The 13,752-nt window shown below is 33.8% G+C and overlaps 1 protein-coding gene across 1 annotated transcript; it reads right to left on the reverse strand.

Annotated features, from left to right (window-relative positions):
- Nucleotides 1-652: 652 nt before the first annotated feature.
- Nucleotides 653-13,143, reverse strand: LOC120083166 (peptidyl-prolyl cis-trans isomerase CYP71). Its single transcript, XM_039038774.1, has 14 exons — nucleotides 12,794-13,143; nucleotides 12,207-12,292; nucleotides 9,765-9,853; nucleotides 9,426-9,665; nucleotides 9,180-9,301; nucleotides 7,578-7,653; nucleotides 7,366-7,473; nucleotides 7,108-7,284; nucleotides 6,634-6,851; nucleotides 3,691-3,823; nucleotides 2,997-3,220; nucleotides 2,334-2,487; nucleotides 1,719-1,885; nucleotides 653-1,034 (listed from the first exon to the last, which is right to left on the reverse strand). Exons 1-13 carry the CDS (start codon nucleotides 12,955-12,957, stop codon nucleotides 1,802-1,804), a joined length of 1,875 nt encoding a protein of 624 aa, XP_038894702.1. The 5' UTR covers nucleotides 12,958-13,143; the 3' UTR covers nucleotides 653-1,034; nucleotides 1,719-1,801.
- Nucleotides 13,144-13,752: the final 609 nt, after the last annotated feature.

The following is a 13,752-nucleotide window of genomic DNA, read 5'->3' on the forward strand; positions in this document are numbered from 1 at the left end:
CGTAAAACAATATTTCTATTATTTTTCTCGTAAAGACTTGATCGATTTCTTAGAGAGAAAATACATAAAAATTTATGAAAAAATATTTTTTTAATCAAATTTAATTGTATTCTTTATTTTTCCCCATAAGGTAATTGGTCAAATTCTTACAGAAAAAATACATAAAAGTACCAAAAAAATTGGTTTAAAAAAACCCCAATGTTTTAAAGAAAATTTTCAAACCCTAAAAAGTAAACCCCATTTCTTTCTAAGAAATTCTTGGTTGAAGTCAAATAATTATTAGTTTTCCATGTAGATTTCAACCAAGGTTCCTTCCATATGAAATCCACCTAAAAATCGTCATTATTTTTTCTGTTCAAAAACATTTTTTTTTTGTAAAGTGACACCAAAATTTGTAAAGTGAATCCTTTTTTCTTTTTTGGCTAAATATAGCAATTTCTCGACTTTATCCCAAATATTTGTTTAAAAAATGTAAAATCCAAATTCAAACTCATTCAATTCCAAATCAAATTCGAGTGAAATTGAAAACTAAAAAGTACAACAAATAATGTAGAAAATTTTGAAATAAAATTTGTTATTATTGGAAAATTGAAGTATAACTCCAATCGTATATTAAACAATTACTCAATACCCTGAGAGAGAAGAACTAATGAGTCAATTAAGGCCATCAAACAGGGAAAAATTACATTGCATTTCATTGTTTCCTACTTCATCTCACATCAATCTTCTAGTATAAATAATACAAAGAAAAGAGAAGCAGTTCTACATGTTTTTCAAAAAACGATAAAACTAGGAAAAAAAACAATAATTATAAACTAATCTACGGGTTGCGAGTGAATGATATGAACAATGAGTATAAAACCACGTATAACTTGTGCATGAAAATGACTCTGTTCTTTGGGTGAGAGATCTGAGAAGAGGGTAAAACCCATCTATCATATGTCACAACACTTAAAATAACTCTTGCTGCAACATTCAAGTGTTTCAACCAGGCAAAATTCATAGCTGGGACGCTACACGTATCTGGAATAAACCTGCAGGATAATGGATTTTCAGGTCCTTTCTATTCATCACAACGTGTGAAGATATATCGACAATCCAGAACAAAAATAAGTTTGTAAACACTACTTTCACCATTGAGTTTCTTTGTTTTTTTTTATCTACTTTCATTCAAAGTTGTTCTTAAAAAACCTGTATTTGTTAACAAATAGACTAAGAAATCAAATATTTCAAAGGCAAAACTAATAGTAAATAAATTTGGAGGAATCAAGCATTAACTTCAAAAATAGAAAACTAAAGCTTATTTGGATCGACTTTCTAAGCGCAAAAAAAAAAGTATTTTTAAGCACTCAAAAAGTCAATCCAAATAAGTCCTAAAAATGAAATCGATATCAAATAGACCTAAGTATTTCTACCTAGATAGCATCCAAGATTTTAATGAATGAATATGGAGTAGCTAACAATTATACATAATTGCTTGTGGTTGAAACTTAAAAAAGCCAAAAAGGTATATCATATATGGCTTGTCCGCCTTCTCTGTCAAAACAAAACTGACCATTAGCGTTAATTCTTTGGGATTAAAGAGCCACTAAAATTGAAACCGTTGAATGTTGCCAAACCATGGAATTTTACAGAGGAATTCACTCTAGACATCAGGGACAGGTAAAAGAACACGAATATGTATGTGTATGTATATATATATATATTTATATATTTACCTGAATACAACATCTGCAGGGGTGAAGAGTCCTGAGCATGAGCTTAACAACCATGTTGACAAGACAATCTCAAGAATGGAACCTCAAGGCTTCGGGACAGATACATTTAAAATTTTCACATCTTGATATGGCTTGTCTGCCTTGTCTGTTTTCACTTTCTCAATAGTCTGTTTAAATATACAAGAATTTAAGAAAATTCTTGGTTCTAGTTCTCACCAATTGTGAATAACAGGCCACGAGCATGAATAATATAAAAGATAAACAAAAGCACAAACAGAGACCACATTAAATATCTTGCTCGTAATCTACCATAACATGCTTTCGACCACCTAATATATAATTCAGTGAATTTATCAATATCCTTAAGTTACAGGCCATTTGCTAGTCATTGAATTATCAGCAAAAATGACAATACTGCGTCCCTGGTTTGCATTAATTCGTTTCTAATAAGCCATAATATCAGAAGTTATGCAATGTCATTCAAGATCATCCAACTAACATTTGATATCGAGTTACTGAAGGATACATATGTTTACAGAATTTATAATGAAAACCCAAAAATGTATCAAATAGAATGAATAAACAAAAAGATAGGCCAATGGAACAAAACCATACCTGCACAACATCCATGCCTTTAACAACTCTTCCAAACACTGTATGCTTGTTGTCCAGCCAAGGAGTGGCTACAGTTGTGATAAAAAACTGAGACCCATTTGTGTTTGGGCCTGCATTAGCCATTGAAACGGTGAAAGGCCGGTCATGCCGTAAACTGCAAAGACACAAGATGCACAAACCATAAGGTCCATATGCATGCTATAAGCAGCAGCTTGCCAGCTCCAATCCTCAAAAATCATAAGATTAAATAGTGAGATGTTCCTATTTGATTGTATGATGATCTCTCCTTATCCAACCAAAAAACTATAAGAGACATCAGGGATGATAGCTTTCTTGTCCAATTTGTAATTGTCTAAATTACTCAAAATCTGTTTAAACTGAGTAGTCAATATAATTAGCTTTGAGAAAGAAAACTAGGAATATTGCCACCCAGTGAGTACTAAAAATTGTCGGGTTTGAGAGAGACTAGTAATATTGCTAGCTTTTGTGGGCATAGGAGAAAATAGAGCCTGGAGAAGATGCTTCTTTTCCAGAAGAATAAATGCATTGGCAGCCGACCCTGCTCAAATACAACATCATTGATAGCAGAACCACCACCACAAACTGCATTAAACCATTTTAAGTAATCCGGGAAAAATGAAAAATAGTCAATATAACAGTTACCTTTTGTGAAATTCATCTTCAAACTCTCTTCCCCAAATAGACTGTCCACCAGTTCCATCTCCTAAAGGATCTCCAGTCTGTATCATGAAGCCTTTGATGACCCGATGAAAGATAAGATTATCATAATAGCCATTCCTGCAGTGCGTTGTAAAGTTTTCCACTGTTTTGGGACACTCCTCGGGATACAATCTCATATGGACGTCCCCCATCGTGGTATGCAATATCTGAGGAAGTATGAAACAGATGATTCAGTTTGCTTTACATTAGAGAGGAAAAATGATACATTTTTTCACCTAACAGAAACAAACTAATGAAGCTATAAATAGATAAAAGAATAAATAATTATAATGCGTTAGAAAATTCAACTGAATATTAACATTAAAATAGTTGGAAACCAGGTATAGCTATGTACCTCATAGAGGTGAATCCTCTTGTCCACTTGAAAAAAAAATTTACAATAATGCTGTTCTTTTTTGTTTATCCTTCATGCTATTTATTTACAATAATATATATGAAGACAGCTTTATTTCCTTTTAAGAAAGATTACGGTTGAATAAATTTTGAAAAATAAATAAGAAAATAAACATAATAGATAAGGGAGTTAAACAAGGCCTTGTTTTAAGAATCCTTTTAAGCAGGGTTTAATTTTGCCACAAGAATACATTAGTGCAGAGAGAAGAAAAAGAATGCTTACCACATTATCAGGAAGAGATGTTGTAACTGACTTGCCAATATCCGATACTGCCAACAATTCGTCAGCTGGAGGCTTTTCATTAAATACATCTCTTCCCTTTGTTGCATCTTCTGGTTCCTCTGGCTCCCTTCGACTTTATAAAATAAAACAAATTCAGATCAAAAGTCAAAAAAAATATATATTTGTAAACCAACACGCCTGACCAGGAAAGATAGGAACTGAAAGAGGGTGTTTTTCATCAAAATAACATTAAATAATGTATAGTTCAAACCTCTCCGTGGTCAAGGTATATATTCCTTTTGATTTTCTTAAACAAAAAAAGTATAAAATTATTGAAGAATGAAACATGAATAAAAGGTGGAAGGGAATGGTTTCTTTTCTGAAAAAATAAAATAAAAGGTGGATAAGAAGACAAACTTCCTCCCCAACCAACCACTGATAAAGAAAGAATTCAAACTCATAATTGATGTTAATCAAAAGGTGCGAGTAATTATAACATTTTTTAGCTAGGAACTCCAAGGCTAACGACTGTAAAAGTGAAAACTAACCAATGTTGCCATATACAATCAACCAAGAGAATGGAGATTTGAATCCCCCACCCTATCATTTTGTTGAACTAAAAAGTTAAATCAATGCTCGTCAACTCCCTATATATTCTCAAATTCCTTCCTAATCAAGATTTTGATTCGGAGCCTTATCACTATTTAACCACAAGATCTTGGCATCAGCATTAAATGAACCAAAAAGAAGTCAATGATGGAAACTACATTGATGACGTGATTCCTAAGAAATAAGAATATTAGTAAGGATTATCCACGGTGAACATTGGTTCACAAATCTCCAGAACAAATTAATTTGTAATTATTCAACTTCCATTCCCAATCTAGGTTGAGGTTGCTTCCTCCAGAGTGCTTTTGAATGGAAGGGTCGTTCCTTATTAAAATCACAAGTATTAATCATCTGTTTGGAGGTATGCATCACGCTTACTGCTTTCGTACTTCTCCAGTTAATGTAGTTTCCATCCTAAAGGAATAATAATACAACAAATGTTGATCACTGATCATTCATTGACCAGCTCTGACCATATATGCATGCCCCAATATTAAGATCATCATCCTTAGCATGCATGCTTTCTTTTACCAAATATTCATTTACATCCTTATGAATTTGATATATCACATCATTTGACCTTCTTTAGACATATAAATTGAGTTATATTTACATGTACTGAGTTATTACCCTGACTAGGAACACAATCCAAGTTCTTAAATGTAGAATCGTATTAGCTTTCTTTTGAAATGGTGCTTTCCATTAGTTAAGTGAAAGAATACAACCAAAATTTATCAACTGTCTACACCCTATAGGAGTTGACAAAATCCATGACACTGTCTAAATTTCAAACCGCTTGCCATCCCACGAACTTATCAGTTAAAAAGCATACGGTTCCTTTCAAGCCATATTCCATCACATTACTCCCAAAATTTTGTCCTTTCTTTAAGTCTGTGACCCCACCACAATTGATTTATTATCTCAAACAGAGTCCTCTTTTTGTAGGAACTAAAAACAGATGGTTAACTCTTAATTTTCCATAAAACACACATCTTCAAGTAACTTTCTACCATCGGTATCAACAAACATGTAAATTTCATCACTATGGGTGCCACTAGCTTGCATCATGCCTTTCATGTTTGATTTCACAAATCAAGAATATGTTTGATATAAAATAAACATAAACCTTGCATGACCCACTGCTCCTTTCCCATGGAGATGGACAACTTTAGATTGAGGCTTTGAGCATGCTCTACCAATGTTTATTAAAGCTTAAGGTGCAATAAAGCGCAAGTCCTCTAGAGCTTAAGCGCAAGGCACAATAAAAAGGGGGGACTTTTTTTGTGAGGCCCACTATATATAAAAGTAATACATAAAGAAGAGAAAGTATTGTTGATGTAGAAATTAAAAATTTAAAAATAATAATAATAATAGAAAAAAAAATCTTAAACACAAGAAATTTTGCATTTAGGCTTAGTAAATTTGAATTTTTTACTTAATAAAGAAGAAAGAACCCTAATTATTACTATGTTTAAAAGTAATGAAAAGGCCCCAACACCCCGAGCTTAAGCCTCGGGGCTTCACAAAAGGCATGTGCTTGAGGCGCGCCTTATTTTGTGAGCCTCGCCAAGTAATGAAAAGGCCCCAACACCCCGAGTTTAAGCCTCGGGGCCTCACAAAAGGCATGTGCTTGAGGCGCGCCTTATTTTGTGAGCCTCGCCTTAAGGCGAGGCACCGGACCTGCGCCATGAGACTAGGCACGCGCCCGGGAAGGCTTTTTAAAACATTGTGCTCTACAGCTTACATCTTAAACTTTTGTATAATTCAGTTTCTGATTCCTCGAATAATCTACCTCAACATATTCTTTTTCCAAAAGGTCCAATGATAGGGATTACAAAAGATGTCTCCAATAAGCAATAAGGAAAGAAAAACCATGATTGAGGAATCGGACTGCCAATTTGGATCACACTGTGCTAGAGTGAGGAAACTAGCCAACCATTAGGTGATGTATCAACAGTGCACTCACTGCTTCCACACTTTCAAAAAAAATAATCAATATCAATCATAAGTGGGAGGAGTTTTGGGGTGAAACACGCTTCAAAGCCTCCACATGAACTTTTTTTTCCAGCTTCCCTTGATTAGTGATTACCAACAAGTCAAGGTTTAATTTAAATGCTTCTATTTGCATTGTCCTCCTTTTAGTCTTGGCCTTCTTTTTAGCTGTACTTTTGGCGGATCGTTTTTTTGTATTAATGAAATGCTTCAACAAATCAGAATAAATAAATAAAATAAAATAAAAAGGAAAAAGGAAAAAATAAATAAGAGCGAAACATCAATATCATGAAATTAACCATAAGTTGCTATCAGTATCTCCCAGGAAAAATACTCACTTACCTGAATAAATATATTCTATGTTTCTTGAAAGCACAGCATAACAGAGTGGGATCTGTCAAAGGCTCCTTGCTCTCATTAGCATTTGCAGCAGCAGAGGGGATTTTTCGAACCTTTTTACTGCTTTTGTCACCTTGGTACAGAGCAATTCTCAAGAACCTGTCATTGTTCTCCACCTTCCCTAGGATCCGAGCAACTTTGTTTGTGTGCAAGTTTACTACCTATAAAGAGTGGTACCTTTTTAGGAGATCAAACTTATACATATTCATCTGTCCCCTGTCATCAACAGAACTTGTATTTTTGCACAGACTCATGGTCGTTAAGTATTCAGATAATCCTTTGGGGGCAGAATTGAGAACGATAAATGGAAGTAAAAGAATTGCGGACATCACTTTACCCAACAATTTTTCTATAGAAACAACTGCTTTCATTGGAAAAAAAATGAAAGAATACAAAAGCATCTCATTAGCATCTTACTTTTATTCCAAGAAGAGTTGCATAGATAAGAAAATTAGAGCTCTCATCAAATACAGCATTTGGTTGTGGAGCACTTTCTGTCTTCTCAATTTCCTTCTCAACAGCCATTCTCCTCCCAAAATCAATTGCTTCTAGTCGGTATAATGGTGCATCACTTCTTTGCAGATCTTGGGCAACCTAATTTATGACAAATTAAAAATATCAGAAATGTCTAACCCCAAGGTTATTACAAAAGAGCTCACTGTAACTTAATATTACCTCTAGAGATTCATCATAAACTCGTCTTAGTTTACCCGTGCGATACCAAAATACACGTATTCTCCGATCAGGTGATGTAATTGAAAACTGTTTACCATCTGGGCTGACCTGAAGTATAATAAAAAAAAACGATTCCCATCATGCACATTCCTAACAATACCCACTTTAGAGGAATAGAGATTTATATGTACAGACTAAAACCTATGCATTACCTCTATAGCAGAAACAGTGGTTTTGCATTTCACTATTTCGAAAAGATTGGTGTCACTTTTCAATTTAAAATTGACACTGCAAAAGTCAGACAAAACATGACACGATTACATATACAGGGAATTCAAAAAGACAAAAAACACATAAGTTTAGCAATGATAACACAACTTAACTATCCTCCCAACCACTGGATTTTCCATTCAAGTAATGAAAGGAGAGAGATAAACCAAAAAGATGCAACACAAAATAGACAAAAGGATTCTGGAATAACTAGTATTTTGAAAGTCGAGCTGATTCGCACCTACGCAAGGCACAAATGCTGTGCAACTGTGAGGCGCTTTTAGGAAGGCACAGCCAAGGCACATGCTTAACACACCTTCCCGCGATTTTTTTTAATTTTTTTCTTTTAACCTTTTAACCTTTAATGCAGGGTTTAGGGTTATTATTTAACAGATAATAATAATAAAAATTACATTTTTAAACCCTAGTCTTCATTTAGGGTTAAAAAATATAATAAAACAGTAAATTAAAGGATTTCCCCTTTAGATCTTCTCCTCCTTCAATCCTCTTCACTTGTTTATCTTCTATATATTTTTCTTTCTTGAAACCCCATTTCTTACCATGAATGTTTCTAATTGTGTATAAATACACGTATCAATAATTTTTTTGTTCTTTTATAAATAGTATGCATCTTGTAAAAAAGCTCGAGCCTTTTTTGAGCCTTGCGCTCAAGTCCTGAATAGTCATTGTGCCTTAATGCGCCTCGTGCTTTAAAAAACATGATAAATAACTAAAAATTACAATGAAAAAAAAACATCTATTAGACTATTGTGACCATGAAGTTACTATTAATGGAGCACAGGATCCCTTTCACTCAAAACGAATTTGTATGTAGACAAATGCTTCATTTTTTTTAGAAACAGGAAATAGAGACAAATGCTTCATTTAAGGAGTGTAGATTGCTATCGATGACAAGTCCCTTTCCTATTACTATAATTTATCCCTTCAACAGAAAAAACAATACACATTTCACTTCGAGTTCAAGGAGAAAACCATCACAGATTTCTAGAGGTAGATGAAGTGCTAGACCCCAAACAAGAATCACATGCTCAGCCCCTATTATATATTGAGTAATTGTTCCTAGTGTTCCTTGTAATATTTGGGATATGATGCCTTCTTATTTCTTTTATTTCCTTCTTGAGGAGTGGAGAGTGGAAGCGAATGATCAAGGAACAAAGACGAAGGTAATGGATAAAGGAGGATGATCAGAGAAGTGCAGTCGTAAAATGCAGAAGGAAAGAAGAGCATCAAACTCCCTTTAGTCATTGTATTCTACCATCTAATCAGGTTTCCCCTTTTTTTTTCTGGCCAGTGCTCTGTATTTTTCTAGCAGCTTCTTCTGTGAACCCTTGAGTTCTTACTATGAAGAGGACCTTTTCAATGACTATTAGATAACTGTCTATATAACCAGTTGTGCATCCTTTATAACTAAACTAAAATATATACATAATAAAAATTTCTCATATCATAAACATAAATAAAAATTAAAAAACATGTAGTTTCCATAAAATATCAAAAATTGAAATCCTTGTTAAAGAACGTACTCGTTTTCTGGAAACTGGAGTGTGTCGGGAGTCCAATATTCAATAAGTCCCTTGGCATCAGCAGATATAACAGAATCAAATACATGATTGTACTTCATAACCTTTACTGGCCCCAAGTGTACCTGAAAGCAACATAAGACAAAATAGTAGTTGGGACTTGGGAGTCATCCCCCAGAACAAAAGGTGCTCCCTACGTGTAATAAAGAGTGACAGCTATTTCTGTGATGCTTAAAGATGCTATCTAACCTCTCGAGAGGCAATAGGTTCATTTGAACCAGATCGTGCATCATATATGTGCACAAAAGAAGAGTTCCTATCACTGATAGCCAGCCTGGCTTTCACATCCCCTTGTTTATAGACCCATTCAGCAGCACCAGGAATAAAAGGAAGTCGTATCATGACCATCATATCATAATTAACAACATCATATATCTTTACAGAGTGATCACTTGATATTGTACAGCAAAGCAGACCATCAACGCTAACCTGCAAAACTGGAACAAATTATGAGACTGATAATGATTGGAGATCATGACTCAGAAAAAGAATTTGATGAATGAAACAGAACACAAGAAGATAACTCACAGCTATGCCTTCGATAGGGCCAAGGTGAGATCTGAAGTGCTTGGCAAACTCAATACCAATAGGCTTTTTCTTCCAAAACTTCAAATGCCCTGCAACGGGTGGGGGCAGGGAGAGAGAGAAGACTAAATAATGGAAGAAATTGTTAAGTTATTGCAGTGGCATAAAGAAGCAACTCTTTGGGTTCAGTGGTTATGATTTATCCTCTTTATTCCTTTAAGAAAACACAAACAAACTGTTCATTAATAGATGAAAAGAAAGAGGCTATAGTTTGTCTTATTGAGATAAATAATCAGCAAACTAAAGAGAGAGAAATAGAAAAAGGCATGAAGACAAAATGCATCCTATCTTTCCTGTACATCTTCTCTTTTTGGTAAGTGCATAAGTTTGTTTCCCGGTAAAAGAAGATAATTGAGAGGCAGAGAAAGAGCGAGTCATCAAGAATAAAACTCTCTGCATAAACATAATTTAAAGAAGAGTAGATAATACAGAAAGCTGGATCTGAGGCACGCAAAACGAAAATAAATCTTGTAAATATGTTTCACTTGCACCAACTTATAAAATCCAAACCTTTCTAACCAAATCATTCAAAAAGCTGCCATATGTCATTGCACTAGAAAATTTTAGATTTTATTCAGAAAAACTCCCAGGAAAAGTTGTAACAGGAGGCCTTGGATACTATGCAGGAGAAACCCAACTGAGGCCATATTTGGTGCGGAGAAGAACAAAGTTTATGACGTTGTTGAAGTTAAACTAAAAAATAATAACCTAAAGGTCTCATTTATAGATTATTCGTCACTGTAATGACATTGGTAACCAGCTTAACAAGATCTAAGTTACTGCCAGCTAACAACCAAGCTTTTTTATACAAAAATAAACAGCCAATCAACCAAGACCTCTATTGTCCATTGCTGATCCGAAGCTAACCACGGCTGGAATTTAGGTTTCAGAAGGCCTTTTACCATTGCTGAATGTGTTGAATGGGCTAATTGCTTTTGTGGGTAAGAATGCTAATTGCTTTTTGTTTTGAAGCTGCACAGATCAATGCCTCTACTTGGTGTTCTCTCTCCAAGTTTTATGTTAATTTTTCTATTCAAGACATACGCTTAATTGGGATGCTTTTATTTTCTCTAGTTAGTTTCTTCTAAAGTATTGATAGTCTTGTCTTTGATTGTTTAAATTCCACAAGTTTATCCCTTGTTTCCTTGTACTTTAAGCAATAGTTTCTTTTCATTATATAAATGGAAAGTTATAATTCCTTTCAAAAACCAAAAACAAAAACAAAAAAAATGGGTTTCTTGCAGGCTCCCTAATGAAAAGGTCATATAAGAACATGTTCGGAAAATTGAAAAATCATGCCTATTTGTTTAATTTTTTAAATATACACCTTTAAAGATAAACATTATTTACCCACCATAATATTTGCTTTTCTTTTAATGAAAAGCCACACTTTCATAGAGGACAAATAAAAGGATATAAAGGGAATTCAAAAAAAAAGAAAAAAAGAAAGAAAGAGAGAAAGAGAGAAAGAAAGAAAGAAAGCCACCCCAATGAGGAGTTCAATTAGCCTAAAAAGGGGCTCCAATCTAGCAAAATAAGCCCTAAAGGGTAATTACAAAAGCTTTACAAATGGATGCTCAGAGAAAAGTATGAAATCTAGCAGGAGACCATACCTTGCTCCAACGTCTCTCAATCCCCTAAAAATCCTATTCTTCCTTTCTCCCTAAAGACTCAGCAAAATTATCCACCATAATATTTGCTAATGAACTGTCAGTAACAATGTGAATAATATCTGTCTCCCAATACACTCCACAAGCATGTAAAATGAATTAATCATTTTTCTCAAATCTTCCCGAGGATTATGAAGCATCAATAGTATCAACAAACAAAGTTCCTTTAAGGCTATTTAGTTAACTAAGAACTTAATCAATGTCCTCGTTTCTATCCTTCTATATGATGATATTGGATCCAACTTTGATCTACTCATCCTTTCAACTTTTCATCAATTCATGCGCTGTTGTTTGTTCCTTTTTATCAATGACATTCTTAGTTCAAAATAAGATAATGATAGCTTAAAATATACCATTTGTACAAATACATCATAAGAAAACAAGTCAAATAGCCAATCTAAGCATAGCTCAATGATTTAGGCACCAATTATAATTCCAACGGTTAATGGTTCAATCTCCTACTCTTATAATTGTTGAACTCAAAAGAAAACAAGACAGGTAGACTATTAAAGAACAATTATTCAAGCACGTTTATACTGTGTTGGAAACAAATTCTACAGAGTCCAACCGTTCTAACTTAACAACATATCAATAATCTAATCTATCAATCATAGTCAAATCAAACGCAAAACATACACGAGCGTGAGTCAGAGTGACAAGTATCTAAAAAAATCTACATTAGCTATTTTAAGAGATAACGTGATTAGAATTTTACCATCATCACTCCCAGTTATAAAAAAGTCTGCAGAAGACACAGCAACATGAGTAACCACATCACGGTGCATGTAACTTTTCTCATACCTGTTAAAAGAAAAATAAGAATGGATGAAGAATTATCTACCATCCAATTTCCCTGACAATAAATATCAGTCCCAGTTTAAAATTCAATAACCCTTCATGTCCTATAAAGTCGATAAATGAGCAATAACATAGCAAGAGCCTACTCTACATATTTCACTAGTATAATAGCCATCACAGTAACCACAAAAACCCAAATGTAACTTCAAAAACCCACAACCCCATATTCAATTCTCATCCAAATTAAGCAAACTAGATCATCCCAGTACCTAAATTTTCCATTACTTTGCATATAACTAATGAAAAACCCAAATGTAACTTCAAAAACCCACAACCCATATTCAATTCTCATCCAAATTAAGGAAACTAAACTGTCCCAGTACTTAAATTTTCTATTACTTTGAACATCAGTAATGAAAGTACCCTATAATTAACAGAAAAGGTTAAGACTAGTAATTTTGGACAGCTCTGAACCTAGGGAAAATTAAAGAAAGAAACAAATACATGTTGGCAGAGGGAATGGTATCGAGATAAGCCTGCTCAAACTGGAGGGGGCGTTTGGGTCGCGAGCGAGGGGCCGGACCGGGGCCGATGGCAGTCTCCTCCTCGGTCTCAGCTTTTGCTGATGCCGAATCGACATTGCCATTCCCATTGAGGGGTTCTTCCATCTTCCCTGTCTTCCTAGGGTTCTTTCAAAATTCGAATTCCGAAGCCTTACAGTCTACAAGCCACCGCGAGCCCACGACGGTAGTATAGGCGGGGTTGTTCCCTTTTGCCCAATTCGCCACTCCAAGTCGATAGCAATCCTGTGTAAGTGAGAAGTGAGAAGGGTCGTTCTACTTGTTTGAAAATGTTTTCAAAATTGTTCCATTTTTATTTTGAATATGTTTTAATTTCCTCTATTAAAAACAAGAGGAAATTACTTCTTTTTTTTTAATCCTATTTTATTCTTTGAAATTTGAATACGGTTCTATTTTGGTTTATAAACTTTCAAAAATATTTATTTTAGTCTATAAACTTTTAAAAAATATTTATTTTAGTCTTTATTATTAAAATTATGTTAACTCATCAAAAAAATATGAGGAGACTTGTATTTATTTTAATGACTAAACTATAAATGTATTGAACAAGATAAAAGTAAACTAAAATGTCAACAACTAACACGTCAAAGTATTGAATGACCAAAATTTTGAACTAAAATAAACACTTTTTAAAAATTCAGGGACTAAAGTAAATATTTTTTACTTTTTAAAAATCTGAATATAGCATGAACTAAAATAAACACTTTTTAAAAATTCAGGGACTAAAGTAAATATTTTAAAAAATCTAGGAACCAAAATAAACAATATTTAAAGTTTAGGAACTAAAACAGACATTTTTAAAAGTTTATGGACCAAATTAGAATATTATTTAAAGTTCGGGGATCAAAATAAGATTTAAACCTATATTTTTTTAGGTATGTT

Source organism: Benincasa hispida, chromosome 8, assembly GCF_009727055.1.
Source record: "Benincasa hispida cultivar B227 chromosome 8, ASM972705v1, whole genome shotgun sequence".
Taxonomy (NCBI): domain Eukaryota; kingdom Viridiplantae; phylum Streptophyta; class Magnoliopsida; order Cucurbitales; family Cucurbitaceae; genus Benincasa; species Benincasa hispida.

What these genes read in the sequence shown, in the direction of transcription:
- LOC120083166 (XM_039038774.1), bottom strand. Translation starts at nt 12,957, where the DNA reads ATGGAAGAACCCCTCAATGGGAATGGCAATGTCGATTCGGCATCAGCA. An exon ending in GCCCTATCGAAGGCATAGCT is followed by an intron (nt 9,666 to 9,764) that starts GTGAGTTATCTT and finishes CCAGTTTTGCAG; the next exon opens with GTTAGCGTTGATGGTCTGCT. An exon ending in CATAGAATATATTTATTCAG is followed by an intron (nt 3,824 to 6,633) that starts GTAAGTGAGTAT and finishes TATTTTATAAAG; the next exon opens with TCGAAGGGAGCCAGAGGAAC.